General features: G+C 33.9%; 1 protein-coding gene across 1 annotated transcript in view; it reads right to left on the reverse strand.

Moving 5' to 3' along the window:
* The window catches only part of LOC149785030 (kinesin-like protein KIF21A), a 259702-nt gene that overhangs the window by 22198 nt on the left and 223164 nt on the right, over positions 1-14340 (reverse strand). Inside the window, exons 33-36 of the mRNA XM_089978736.1 lie at positions 13979-14137; positions 11990-12107; positions 6084-6254; positions 213-412 (exon numbers count right to left, since the gene is read on the reverse strand). Coding sequence (XP_089834862.1) covers positions 213-412; positions 6084-6254; positions 11990-12107; positions 13979-14137 — 648 coding nt within the window. The remainder of the gene's footprint in view (positions 1-212; positions 413-6083; positions 6255-11989; positions 12108-13978; positions 14138-14340) is intronic.

Here is a 14340-nt window from a genome sequence, read left to right on the forward strand (position 1 = left end):
TGAAAGCATAGAAAAGAATCTATCAAGTATTTAGTTTGCCTGCAATTCAGTAATAAAATAATTTTCACCTTAACCATTACACACTTATATTTAAAACATTTCCCCCCTGGAATTTCATGGAACAACATTATATTATTATTATTATTATTATCGTTATTATTACTATTATAAATATTATAATAATTCATTATTATTACCACCTCTATACTTACTTTGAGGCAGTGAAGATAGCAGCCGAGTTAGTTGCTATGGAGTTGATAGGGCTCACATGGGCCTTGATTTCTGCCAAAGGGATACAGCTGTCAATCTGCCACAGTTTGAGATAGCCAGCCCTGCATCCACTTAACAGGACATTGTTTCCTGGCATGAAACTCATGGCACATATCCAGTCCTTGTGGGCTGAGTTCACAGACTGAAAACGAAAGCAATAATGAGGATTCAGAAGAGATTTTCTTATTGGGTATGAAAAAAAGATGCAATGAACCCTATTTCAATGGTCCATAAAAAGAACTGCTAATCGAGGACAAAATTTAAGAAGCCCATTTCTTAATTTTACTTACATTATACAACCTATGAATGAAGAGCACATGTTCACAAAGGTCAAAATTGAATGGTGACCTTGAGTGTCCTTTATAAACTAGTTATAATGTACTGAATATCAAACTTAAACATACCTTTATTAAGGATGATCACTTTTGAAATGTAGAATTTTAATTTTTTAAAAACACATTTTCATGCAGCCAAGGGTTGAAGCAATCCAAACTCACTAAAATTGATATAGGTCAGAGTTGATTTTCTTGTGCTACTCTTAGCTGAATATCTGAACCTAAGTAAGAGTCATTCCACAGAAAAGTATGTGAAAAAGTATCCTGTCACAGACTGCCTATAAAATAACAGCTGACTGCGTACTTGAAAATTCATTACCTCTGCACAGGTCTGATCAAATGTGCCAAGAAATGGACATGTTGGTGATGGAAATTTTTTCAGTACAACAAAAAATTATGGAGATCACATCAGCTTTTTGCAACTGAAAGTCTGCATGGCTGATTTGTGGCAGGTTATAAATGGATTAAGATTTCTAAAAATCTCATACTTTTCACTGGCTAAATAATTTTCTTTCACAGAACTTTTATGACAATTATCAAAACTATGTACAAATTTTTCATTATATAATAAGAGACAGATATCGTAGTCACAGTATCTTCTGTCCAACCTCTGCCAGAGTGGTGCTACGATACACATTGGTAAAAGATTACATCATTAAAATGACATCATAATGTAATGATAATGTTGTTATTGTTGTTGTTGTAGGGCTTAACGCCATTTTTCAGCACAAGATAGGCTATACATGGCGGCCAGTATTAATGGTGGAGGAAGAACCCGGAAAACCCCCGGAAAGAACCACCGACCCATGAGAAGCTACTGGCAAGCTTTCTCACATAACCACATTAGCCGAATCCGAGACTCGAACCGACGCAGACAGAGGTGAGATGGCAGTGATCTGTAACGGTGAGCGCTTTAGACCACTCAGCCACTCGGGGCCCCTGTAATGATAATGTAATTTGATGCTGTGTAGTAAACGATTTTTAAAAAAAAACACTACCTTCAAGAAGCATTACTGCATAACAAGAAAAAATACAAAATTACGGAAAACTTTAGCAAATTGGAGTCCTGGTAAAAACAATTTTCTGACCCATAAAGTACTGTCAAACATTTGGGTATACACTGACAATCAAAGTCAAATTTCAAGATTCTGAAAGACATCAGGCATCATTTTTAGTTTATAAATAGTGTACTGGAATAAAGTATATATATTCGAACAACTGCGGCTGTTACCCTAGAAGCTGATGATTCCATGTAAACATTAGCGTGACGAAGACCCACATCCCAGAAATGTGTTTTGTGGAAAAACTGTCTGAACAGATGGGATTAGTTTCATGAGGAAGAAAGAGAAAGAATAAATAGCGGACGGTACAAAAGATACAATGGGGCTACATGCTTCCAAACTATGGAAAATGACTTGAAGTTAAGTTGATATGAGAAAAACAAGGGCATCTCAAAGCAATTAATAAATGCTCGATTATTAATGATATGCAGACTTGCCAACCCTGATGATACCCTCTCAGTAAGGCAGTTTATTTTTTCCCATAAGTTTGACCAGTTTTCAGTAAGGTGTAACAATATATCATACACTGCTATTGTAAAGCTGGAAAATGAATTTAAAAGTTTGGTATTCAAGACATTCAGCAACAGCAAACATTATTTTCAACAGAAAAGTTTGTAAAGTAAACACAAACCTTATTTACCACTAGTACAGTTGCACAAACTTCAGTTTCAAACCCTAATCAACTCAATGGCTTGTTGTTATCTCTCAACCTGATGTAATTCTTGGAATCTGTTTCCATTTCACATGATGAAGGCAATCGTATCTCCTGCCACAAGACATACCCAAATTGACATGTGATGTCCAATAACTGTAATTGTGCCTTTCCTGGCTTAATTCACAAGAATCTGAATATTTCTTTTTATTCTTCTGTGCAATTACTAACACTTTTTAAGAGGCTTATTTTCCCTTTAATCTTTAACATACATCACCTGCTAAGTCCATATTTTATGGGTCATTTTTTGTATGACTTAAAGTAAAATCATATGGGTTGGCAAGTCTGGATCTAGTTGACAGCATGATTTCAAATTGATGTTTGCAGCAAATTTAATCACAGTGATAGTTTTACATAAATTAGTGATGGAGGAATGGATAAAGGATCTTTAAAACAAGTGTTTAACAAAATTAATAAAATAATAATAATAATAACAATAATAATAATAATAATAATAATAATAATAATGAACTACAATGTACATGAGTTTTTTGTTGTTGTTGCAGTTTTCCTTATCCCAATCACTATCTGTGTGTACCTCCCTACCATTCCTTCTACAGTCATGACAACTGAATAGAAAATTTATATATTATGAACAATTGGAATATCATATTATTAGGTTAGATGGAAAATAATGTTTCAGCAAGGGTTTCTCTTGTTTATAGCTGTAATGAAAGTACAATTAGTATTAAACATTGAAACAAAAGTCTTGTCAGTATAATTAATGTGTTGCTATTAGTTGTTTCATTAAGTTCAGAGATATGCTGTGTTGTAACAGTCATAATGTTTAAATAAATAAATAAAAATTAACATGTCATACCCATGCAACTTTTAAAAAGTGAGGATTATGTCTTCATGTCTGTTTGTCTGTCTCTCCATTAGTAATGCAATTTACCTCCTAAACTATTACAGACATAAACTTGAAATTTTGAGTCGTCTTAAGATAATTAATGTGGTTTTAAAATTTCAATATAACTCTTAAAATGGGACCTTTTTCTGGGAATAGTTAATATTTGTTAAAATCTCAAGATTTAAAGTCTTATAAGAGGATATCTGAAGTTGGTTTGTGCCATCTTCAAGGCCATACTTGATTCTTTCAAAGTAAGTTTCATTAGCCAAAATAAAATTTTCTTCATTTCTTTAAAAGTAGTCAAGAGTTGTGACCTATTCAAAATATTTCCTTTTATACTTTCATGTCAATAAGAAGGCAGTATATTGGATTTACTTTGTCCATCTATGTGTGTAGGTTAACTGTCTTCAGTGTCCATGCTGAAACTCTTATACAGCTTCACTTATTAACATTAGACTGGGAACTTGGTACTAGTATGTGTTTACAATATAGATAAATAGATAAAAGGCTCATCCTTTTATTATATTATTTTATGAGAGAGAGAGAGAGGGAGGGAGAGGTGATAACATAAACTTAAAATTTTCAACACTTTAAGATGACCCCCATGATCCAATTACACAAGTATTTTACTTACTTATCCACTGCTTTTAAAATGCATATAATAAGTTCCAGGAAAATATATTACTTTGTATTTAACAGGGATAGTCCTGGCTTTTAAAAAGCTGTCGCCAAAAAAATCGCCAACCTCAATATTTTGTCGCCAATTTTCAAAAAGTGTCGCCAGAACAAGTAGTGTACATTTTTTCAAGTGTTAATTTAGTCTGTTGATGTAACAGGCAATGAAAATTACAAAAGATGAGTTAGTTAATACTCTAATTACAACAAGCATTAACAAAAGGTTACAAAGTGTTGCATGAAGATCCGTTGCGATTTTAGGGCTGCCCACTTGTTGAATGCAGTTTTAAAGTCTAATTTTTCACATCTGTATATGCCGATTCTCATTAAATTCTCGAGAGATGAGATGCAGAGTTTATTTCTGATGTCAGTTTTTATGAGGTTCATCTTACTGAATCCATGTTCACAGTCTACAGTGCTGACAGGTGACACCAGTAGTCTCTCAGCAGCCCCCCCCACCTTATGGCTAGCTTCACAAAGCTTGTAGTGAATTGCTTCCTAAATCCCAAGAATGATCACTGAATGCTGTATAAATTTTCTCAACAAGCAAAATAGGATCTCCATTCCCACGAATGAAACTTACATGAGTCAACACCTGGCAATATTGGACCGTATATATAAGCATAAATTCACACCCAATTTAGGGATTCTTTCACTCCTGTATTTTGAGAAATAAATAATTGTTATTAATTATGCAAAACTGTTTTTTTTTTGCTATTTCTTGTTGCGGAGTTTAAGTCTCTGCAGCTGTAACACGGATTGATGGCAAAAGGAAAAGATCAATGAGTAAAATGCTGCGCTGGCGACAGATATAATTGTGATTGAGATTTTTTCCATTTGCTTTGTATTTATACGCAGTAGTCGGTACTTCAAAGGTTATCAGTTTTCTATGAAGGTTCAGCAAAACTATTGTATTGGTATATGTCAACAACAACAAAAAAACAACAGAAGGATTAGCCATTCAATTAATTGTATCTGTTCTGTTCGCGTCTTCAGAAGTCGGTCAGTTGTAGGTATAGTTCGGTAGCATGATTGACTGTATCACAGCATACAGTACTCAGCCCAACTATGTCAGCATAAGCAGATTATGATGTAACAATGCATGGTAAAGATGGGGTTGTCAATACGAACAAAGGATTGTTTGTGTAACAGATTGATTCCAATGCATTGCTTAGTCAAGTCTGTGGCTTCCTTTCATTCTCCCTTTTAATTTATCCAGTCCAAATCCATGATTGTATGTACAAATTAAATAACCAAAAAGTCCGTCGCGAAAAAAATCGCCAGATGGGATATTTTTGTCGCCAATAAGGAAAAAAAATCGCAATTTGCGACATTGGCGAAGCCCAGGACGATCCCTGATTTAAACTCGTTCATCCCATGGGTGACAGCAGCAGATACTTTTTTATTATCACATAAATTAAAATGAAACCATAAACATCCACTTGCACCATTTGTACCTTAAATTACTAGTCTGATTTGTTCTGTGACCATATTACAAGCTCTATTTTTAGATGAGGAAAGCCCTATACAGGTCAAAATCTGTCTGTGTTTAAATGCGATTATCAGCCTTTTAAGATCGAACACAAGGTTAATTTAACAAAAATTTCAACATTTTGAATCTAACTTAAAAAATGAAAGCAAAGTAGTAAAATATATGCAATAGTGTTCCTGTAAGACTTTAAAAATATACCTAAATTCTTAATTTATCTGCTCAATTGTTCTGAAGGTAAGAAAAAGCTGACACTGTGATTAACTGAATATTCGATTACTCTTAACTAAAGCATGATGAAATACATAAAAAATATTTTTTTGAAATGTATTTAAAACCCTAATATATCTTAAGATCTAGTACAATATTGTAGATCTTTATAACACATGTACATCCATGTACTTTTCTTTTTGCATGCCTCATATCAGAGAGGAGATCACAATGAAATAAAGATCTCATCTTTTTATTGTAAGCCTTATACCTGACACAAGATCAACATGAAATCAAGATCTGATCGCCAATGCCGTCTATGGGAGGGAATTACTTTCCTTTTTATGAAGAAGAAAACAGTTTGTTTTGTTGGTTTCAATAGCACTTTTAAGACATTATTGGCAGTATTATGACAAGGAATGGAAGAAAACAGACCCAGGCAGTCAAACAAGAACAATCTAAACTGATTAGTTCTGTATACCTGCACAAGCTTTTGAGTGGAGAGGTCCCATTTCTTGATACAGGTGTCCCTGGAGCCACTGAAAAGTATGTCACCCTGTAGAGTGAGGGACTGGATACCATCATAATGAGGTGGTTCAAGGTTGTACTTTGGGGTCAACACCCCAGCAGTGTCCTTCATCACCTCAAACACCTGCAAAAAGTAAAGAAAAGTGTTGATAATAATGAAAATATTCCAAATACATATTTACAAAAGGTGAAAAGTTTACAATGGTGAAATGTATAATGTATATTTAATTTGTATTGTTTTGGCTTTTGTCCATGATTATATGTATATTTAATTTGTATTATGTGTTGGCTTTTGTCCATGATTATATGTATATTTAATTTGTATTATGTGTTCGCTTTTGTCCATGATTATATGTATATTTAATTTGAACTATGTGTTGGCTTTTGTCCATGATTATATGTATATTTAATTTGCATTATGTGTTGGCTTTTGTCCATGATTATATGTATATTTAATTTGTATTATGTGTTGGCTTTTGTCCATAATTATATGTATATTTAATTTATATTGTGTAACTGACCTCTGCCCATAACTGAGAGAAGTTGGGTCTACCTGAATAATGACTTTTTAAAATTACACAACGTACCGCACAGCTAGTTCTAGAATACGATTTTAGATTATGTATTAACATTATTATTATAATGGAGGTAAACATGTCAACTGGATATGAATTCAGTACACTGGTATTCCTTTTGGAAAAACACGGTCGACCTGCCCTTTATCAGCCAGCTTGCTAAACTTTAGGTAAACAGGCCTGACCTTGTTTACAAATTTGATGGAAAATTCCATTAACTCATTTGGCCCCGATCCCGTCTGTAGGCGTGATCTGGTTTCTGCATTCATTGGCCGATCCTGCCTGTAGTCGTGAATTGTTTACTGCATTCAATGGCCCATCCCGCCTCCAGGCATGATGAATGTGTGTTAGATACAACGTCTCTGATTGGTTAGAAATGGTTTATTCCAAGAACTAAACAACTATTAAACCAATCAGAAATGATTTTACTTTCATTTGTGGAAATTTGAATTGTTCAGAAGCCAAGGGCTAAATTTTGAGAGTGGTTTAACTACACGTGTTCTGTTCATGAAAAATCGTAAATGATGGCGGACGGAAGAGTGATTTTTGATGAGAGCAAAAATGTGGAGTTTCTCGGGTTTGATCTTGAAAATACTGAGAAAGCTGAGGAAAGATATGTTCAGCAGTTGGATATTTTGTGAGATTTAGATTTGGACATAGAAGTTTCTGAGATTGAATCGTCTGAAGATGATGATGCTGACAGCAATGATGACGGAGTTCTTGCGGATAAATGTTGTACATAAGTTTGTAAATACTGAATAAATAAGTTGTGAAAGACTTTGACAAATAGGGAAAAAATTACATCAATGTGTCGACAAATTCATTTGAAATAAATGGTGAAAATTTTGTGGATTCTGTTTGGATATAAGAAGAGAAATTAAGGTAAGAGTGAATGCATGTGCATGATGTTTTCAAACAGGTAAAAACTATGGGGCACAAGCAGCTAGACACAGCTTTGTGCTTCTGAGGCATATCAGCAGAGATACTAAAAACAGTGCTGGGGCCGAATGAGTTAAGATGACAGAATATTTTCAAAAAATGATTATTGCAACAAAGGTCAGATGTAGAGGTATATAAATGTTTACTATTCCATTATCTTAACATCAGTCTTAGTGCAATTAATTGAGAGTAATATTTTCTTATAGTGAAATCATTCTTTGAAATTCTGGTTATTCATTCAAGGCCATTTTTGATTATATCATTGTGATACATCAGGACTGATAGTTCATCAGTACTATTCCAGGCTATTGGCATATCAGCACATTCAAAATTGGACTTCATTCAGAACACCACTGGAACTCATTCGGAATACAAAATACTTTTGGAATTGTGATAGAACTTTGTAGGATTATTAAGGATTTAATTCACAATACTGTAAGTTCTTAATAAATTTTCATTTTGTATTCCTGTAAATAAACTGTTTGTTGAATTTTAAAAAACTTATTTTTTTTGCTCTTTTCTATTACCTAGTTTAAGACCACAGAGTCGTAACAGCATAATACAAGAGGCATTACAATTACAAGATGATGGAGTCACCAATATCCTCCATCAAAATGTCTGCATGGAGACTGAAGATTTTGTAGAAGACTTCATGTTTAGGAGATTGAAGTTTACAAAGTATATGTGTATTTTGGATATTTAGTGTAGCTTTAACAATTTAAGTCATATCACTATGATGTCTGCAGTGTCACTTTATACAGATGTCTAGCACTAGGGCATAATGCTGCAGACATGTGGCATCATGTCCCACCCAGCCACATTATCCTGACACCAGGCCAACCATTCCTAATACTAACCTCTTAATGCTGAGCACCAAGCAAAGCAGCTGCCAGTACCATTTTTATAAGTCTTTGGTATGACTTGGCCAGGGGTCAAACCCACAATATCCTGCATCCAAGGTAGATGCTCTAACCACTCAGGCCACTGGAGTGGTCTACAAAGTGTACAAGGAAGTAATAGGTATCATGTATGTTAAGTCAAATTCATCATTGGTAATTTAGCTGCAGAGACACCTGCTTCAGCAAAAACCAAAGTAGAACTCTTCATTTTTTTTCTGTGTAACACTTGCCCTGAAGAATTCCAAATTATATAAGGCACGTCTAGACCATGAATATGATATCTATATAAAGTTTCACTAGGATATCTTCAACAATTCTGGACTTTAACTCCAGCAATTAAAGTGTGTATCATTGACAGAAAGATGGTAAAACCCATAAAATTACTGAAATCTTAATATACAAAGATAGATTACAAGTCTGATACTACACATACACAAAATATCATAGGAACATTCTGCATGGTTTTGCAGTTTTGCTCCTGAAACAAAGTGTGAAAGAGGCAGGATGGACAAAAAGATGGACAAAAATGTGTTAAAAAACTGGAACTGAAGAATCACTAACATTAAAAGGCATATCTTGACCACAAGTCCAATATCTTCATATATTTTAAGAAATATCTTGAATGATTTTCGAGTTCTGTTTCAGAATCAAAATTGTGAATGATGGATGGATAAACAAACTGTTTAAAATGTTAAACTGAAGAACTGTAAAGAGATAAAGGCAGAAGCACACCATCAGTCTAATATATCTACCAATTTCAAAGAGGCACAATGACCTTATTAGTCTAAAATATTACCAATTTCACAGATGCATATGGACACCACTAGTCTAATATATTTACCAATTTCATAGAGGCACATGGATGCTGCTAGTCTAATATATTTATCAATTTCATAGAGGCACAATGACACTACTAGTCTAAAATATTACCAATTTCATAGAGGCACAATAACACTACTAGTCTAATATATTACCAATTTCATAGAGGCACAATGACACTACTAGTCTAATATATTACCAATTTCATAGAGGCACAATGACATACTAGCCTAATATATTACCAATTTCAGAGGCACAATGACACTACTAGTCTAAAATATTACCAATTTCATAGAGGCACAATGACAGTACTAGCCTAATATATTTACCAATTTCAAAGAGGCACAATAACACTACTAGTCTAAAATATTACCAATTTCAGAGGCACAATGACACTACTAGTCTAATATATTACCAATTTCATAGAGGCATAATGACACTACTAGTCTAATATATTACCAATTTCATAGAGGCACAATGACACTACTAGTCTAATATATTACCAATTTCATAGAGGCACAATAACACTACTAGTCTAATATATTACCAATTTCATAGAGGCACAATGACACTACTAGTCTAATATATTACCAACTTCATAGAGGCACAATGACACTACTAGTCTAATATATTACCAATTTCATAGAGGCACAATGACACTACTAGTCTAATATATTACCAATTTCATAGAGGCACAATGACACTACTAGTCTAATATATTACCAATTTCATAGAGGCACAATAACACTACTAGTCTAATATATCTACCAATTTCAAAGAGGCACAATGACCTTATTAGTCTAAAATATTACCAATTTCACAGATGCATATGGACACCACTAGTCTAATATATTTACCAATTTCATAGAGGCACATGGATGCTGCTAGTCTAATATATTACCAATTTCATAGAGGCACAATGACACTACTAGTCTAATATATTACCAATTTCATAGAGGCACAATAACACTACTAGTCTAAGATATTACCAATTTCATAGAGGCACAATGACACTACTAGTCTAATATATTACCAATTTCATAGAGGCACAATGACACTACTAGTCTAAGATATTTACCAATTTCAGAGGCACAATGACACTACTAGTCTAATATATTTACCGATTTCAGAGGAACAATGACACTACTAGCCTAATATATTTACCAATTTCAGAGGCACAATGACACTACTAGTCTAAAATATTACCAATTTCATAGAGGCACAATGACACTGCTAGTCTAAAATATTACCAATTTCACAGAGGCACAATGACACTAATAGTCTAAGATATTTAAGAATTTCAGAGGCACAATGACACTACTAGTCTAATATATTTACCGATTTCTTTGAGACACAATGACACTACCAGTCTAAAATCTTACCAATTTCATAGAGGCACAATGACACTACAAGTCTAAGATATTTACCAATTTCATGGAGGCACAATGACACTACAAGTCTAATATATTTACCAACTGCACATAGACACAATGAAACTACTAATATAAAATATTACCAATTTCATAAGATCACAATGACACTAGAAGTCTAAGATATTTACCAATTTCAGAGGCACAATGACACTAGAAGTCTAATATATTTACCAATTTCAGAGGAACAATGACACTACTAGTCTAAAATATTACCAATTTCATAGAGGCACAACGACACTACTAGTCTAAGATATTTACCAATTTCAGAGGCACAATGACAGTACTAGCCTAATATATTTACCAATTTCAGAGGCACAATGACACTACTAGTCTAAAATATTACCAATTTCATAGAGGCACAATGACACTACTAGTTTAAGATATTTACCGTTTTCAGAGGCACAATGACACTATTTGTCTAAAATATTACCAATTTCAAAGAGGCACAATGACACTACTAGTCTAAAATATTACCAATTTCATAGAGGCACAATAACACTACTAGTCTAAAATATTACCAATTTCATAGAGGCACAATGACACTCCTAGTCTAAGATATTTACCAATTTCATAGAGGCACAATGACACGACTAGTCTAAAATATTACCAGTTTTATAGAGGCACAATGACTCTAATAGTCTAATATATTTACCAAGTTCATAAAGGCACAATGACACAACTAGTCTAATATATTTACCAATTTCATAAAGATAATTGAAACAGTTTTCAAGTTTTCTCATAGAAATCAGGAGTGGAGAATTAACTGATGGTTACAAAAATGGACAAAACATTGAAATAAACCTGAAATTGAGGAACTTTGAATACATATAAAGTCAAATCTATAATACTAGTGTAACATGTAAACCAAGTTTCAAAAATATATATTTAATGGGTTTTAGAGTTATGCTCCAGAAATGTAATGCATGAATTATAGGTGCAACAATGAACAGACAAAAAATTAAAGAAAACATTACAAATTCTGAAACTCAAAAACTGTGAATAGCAAAAGGAACACATGTAGCCCTGGTCTAATATGCATACCAAATTCCAATAAAGATATTTTAAACACTTTTCAGTTATAGTCTGGAAATTAAAGTGATTGACGGAAACTACTGCTTCATCCTCTATCCCCCCCCCCTCCCGACCAACAAACGATTTTGGCATTAATTAACAATGTTTGTAGTTCTAACTTGCCTTGATATAATGGTCCTTGGACCCAGTGACCAGGATGTCACTGTCTTCTTTCTGATCCACTGCTAGTACCATGATGGCAGCCTGGTGGCCCCCACTCAGCTTTCTGCTGGCAATAAATCTGCACACACAACATAGGTGAGTCAGTTCCATGATTAGTGTCCTGACATAATGGTTCAATGCAACAACTCTAATCCATAAAGTTAGTAAAAAGATTATGAAAACAAATATTCCTCTTTGGTGGATCTGTCATTGACAAAGAGTAACATGTTAAGAAAAACACATAGTTACTAGGGATGTGCAGCTTTAATGGTAAATTGGTATATTGTGGTATGGATCCTGCAAGGAGGCATACTGCGCTACATTGCAAATGAAACAGTTTGGTGGTATTTTTATAAACAGTACACAAATAACATTAAATAACATTTTTACTTCAGCCTTCATTTGTTTTGCTTGAATTTCTCCACATTAAACGTTCACTGTTCTAACCCAAATTATGGAAATTACACAAATCAACACATGATGTCCACTAAATGTAATTATTGCCCTTCCTGCTATTTTCCCCAATGATCTGAATATTCCATTTTATTCCTCTGTTCTGTTACCACTTTTTAACAGGCGTATTGCCCTTTCTGTCCAGACCTGTCGCTTGCTGGACTCCATTTATAAAAAACAATAAGCAACAGCCTGATGATTTCAGACATTTTGTATCATAAAATACGTGCAGTTTTAAGCATCTCCTAGTGAAAACCCAATGTTGATTTGACCATCCACATAGGAGGAGCAGTGATAAGATTTTCAAGATGGCTGCCATGGTGGCCATATTGGCCATTAGATAGGCACTAATTTTGTTTAAGACCAACTGGACATCATAAGAGATCTTTTAGTAAAACAAATTTTTTAAATAGTTTTGATACTTGACAATACATATTGGTAATGATCAATATACAGATTTTATACTTTGAAATACTGAAATTGAACATATAGTTTGAGATTCATTTGCCAGGATATGCTTGGAGTCTATGTGAAGCATTATATGTCTCCTTTACTACTTCGTAACGAGCCAAACCATGACTTTTATCAAATTCTGTTCAAAGGTTTTTGCATTGTTAAGGGATTATAGTTTCTAATAGTGCATAGTATTCTAGTCTATTGTTTTAGCCATATATAGTGTTCAGTGTAAATAGAGGAGAAAGAACCGGGAAGAATACCAGTGAGAACCACTGACCCATGGGAAGCTATTGGTAGCTTTCTCACATATTACATTGGCTGAGCCTGAGACTCAAACCCATGCAGACCGAGGCAAGTTATAGGCTGTCGACTTGTGTCTGATTGGTAAATATGCTGCAAAGATTCCAATCATCCAAAACAGAATATAACTTTCAGTGGCATAACTACCACCCTGACAGTGGGAAGGAGGAGGCCATTGGTGAAGGGAGCCCAAAATCCCAAGTTTTTACAAGGAGGAAGGCCATTTCTCAATTATTATTTTTTTGGGAGCGGGGAGCAAATTTGATGTTATGCCACTGTTGCTATTTAAAATTGGCAGTTTTTCTCCAACAAAATAAAAAAAATTATATAACTAATTTTGGTTAAATTATATACAAATATTTATAATATGAATTTTTTCATGTGCTAATAAGGGATATCTGAAAATAAACTGCAATAAAAATTACAACTGATGAGGAACAGGAGGCTAGAAACCATAAGAATGTGTTAAAAATTCACTTTAAAATCTCTAAACCAATTCCCAAAAATTCTCATTTTGCAAGAAAAGACCCCAATTCTAGGGATGAGATCCCCAAAAGTTTCTTGTTGGAATCAACCCTGAAGTATTTAGTAAAGTTTGAGAGCAGAATGCTTTGTCAGTTTAACTTGTATGTACACACATTTTCTCTTTGACACAACAGTTGTACATAGAATATGTAAGTGCATACAATATGCAAGAAAACATCATGAATCACACTGTATGAACACAAAGTAATTACTTACGTCCTGAGATCCCAGACCCTGACAACATTGCCAGTTGCCCCATAAATCAGATTTCCACTTGGGTTGATCATGATGTCAGCAACATGATCGCCAGGGGTGAGATCAATTTGTCGAGTGGTTGAGAAGTTCACTGGCCCATTTTGGGTCAGCCCAGATGAACTGCAAAATAGAAAACACAAATACTCTTATGAAATTGAACATCTTAAATCTGCTGATTTTATATTGCTGATACATTCATAGGTATATTGCCTTGTCAGGTATACAAATCACATCCTGCTGATTTTATATTGCTAATACATTTCCAGGTATATCACCTTGTCAGGTATACAAATCACATCCTGCTGATTTTATATTGCTAATAC

This window comes from Sinohyriopsis cumingii, chromosome 13, assembly GCF_028554795.1.
Source record: "Sinohyriopsis cumingii isolate HCF-2022 chromosome 13, ASM2855479v2, whole genome shotgun sequence".
In the NCBI taxonomy this organism is placed as follows: Eukaryota; Metazoa; Mollusca; class Bivalvia; order Unionida; family Unionidae; genus Sinohyriopsis; species Sinohyriopsis cumingii.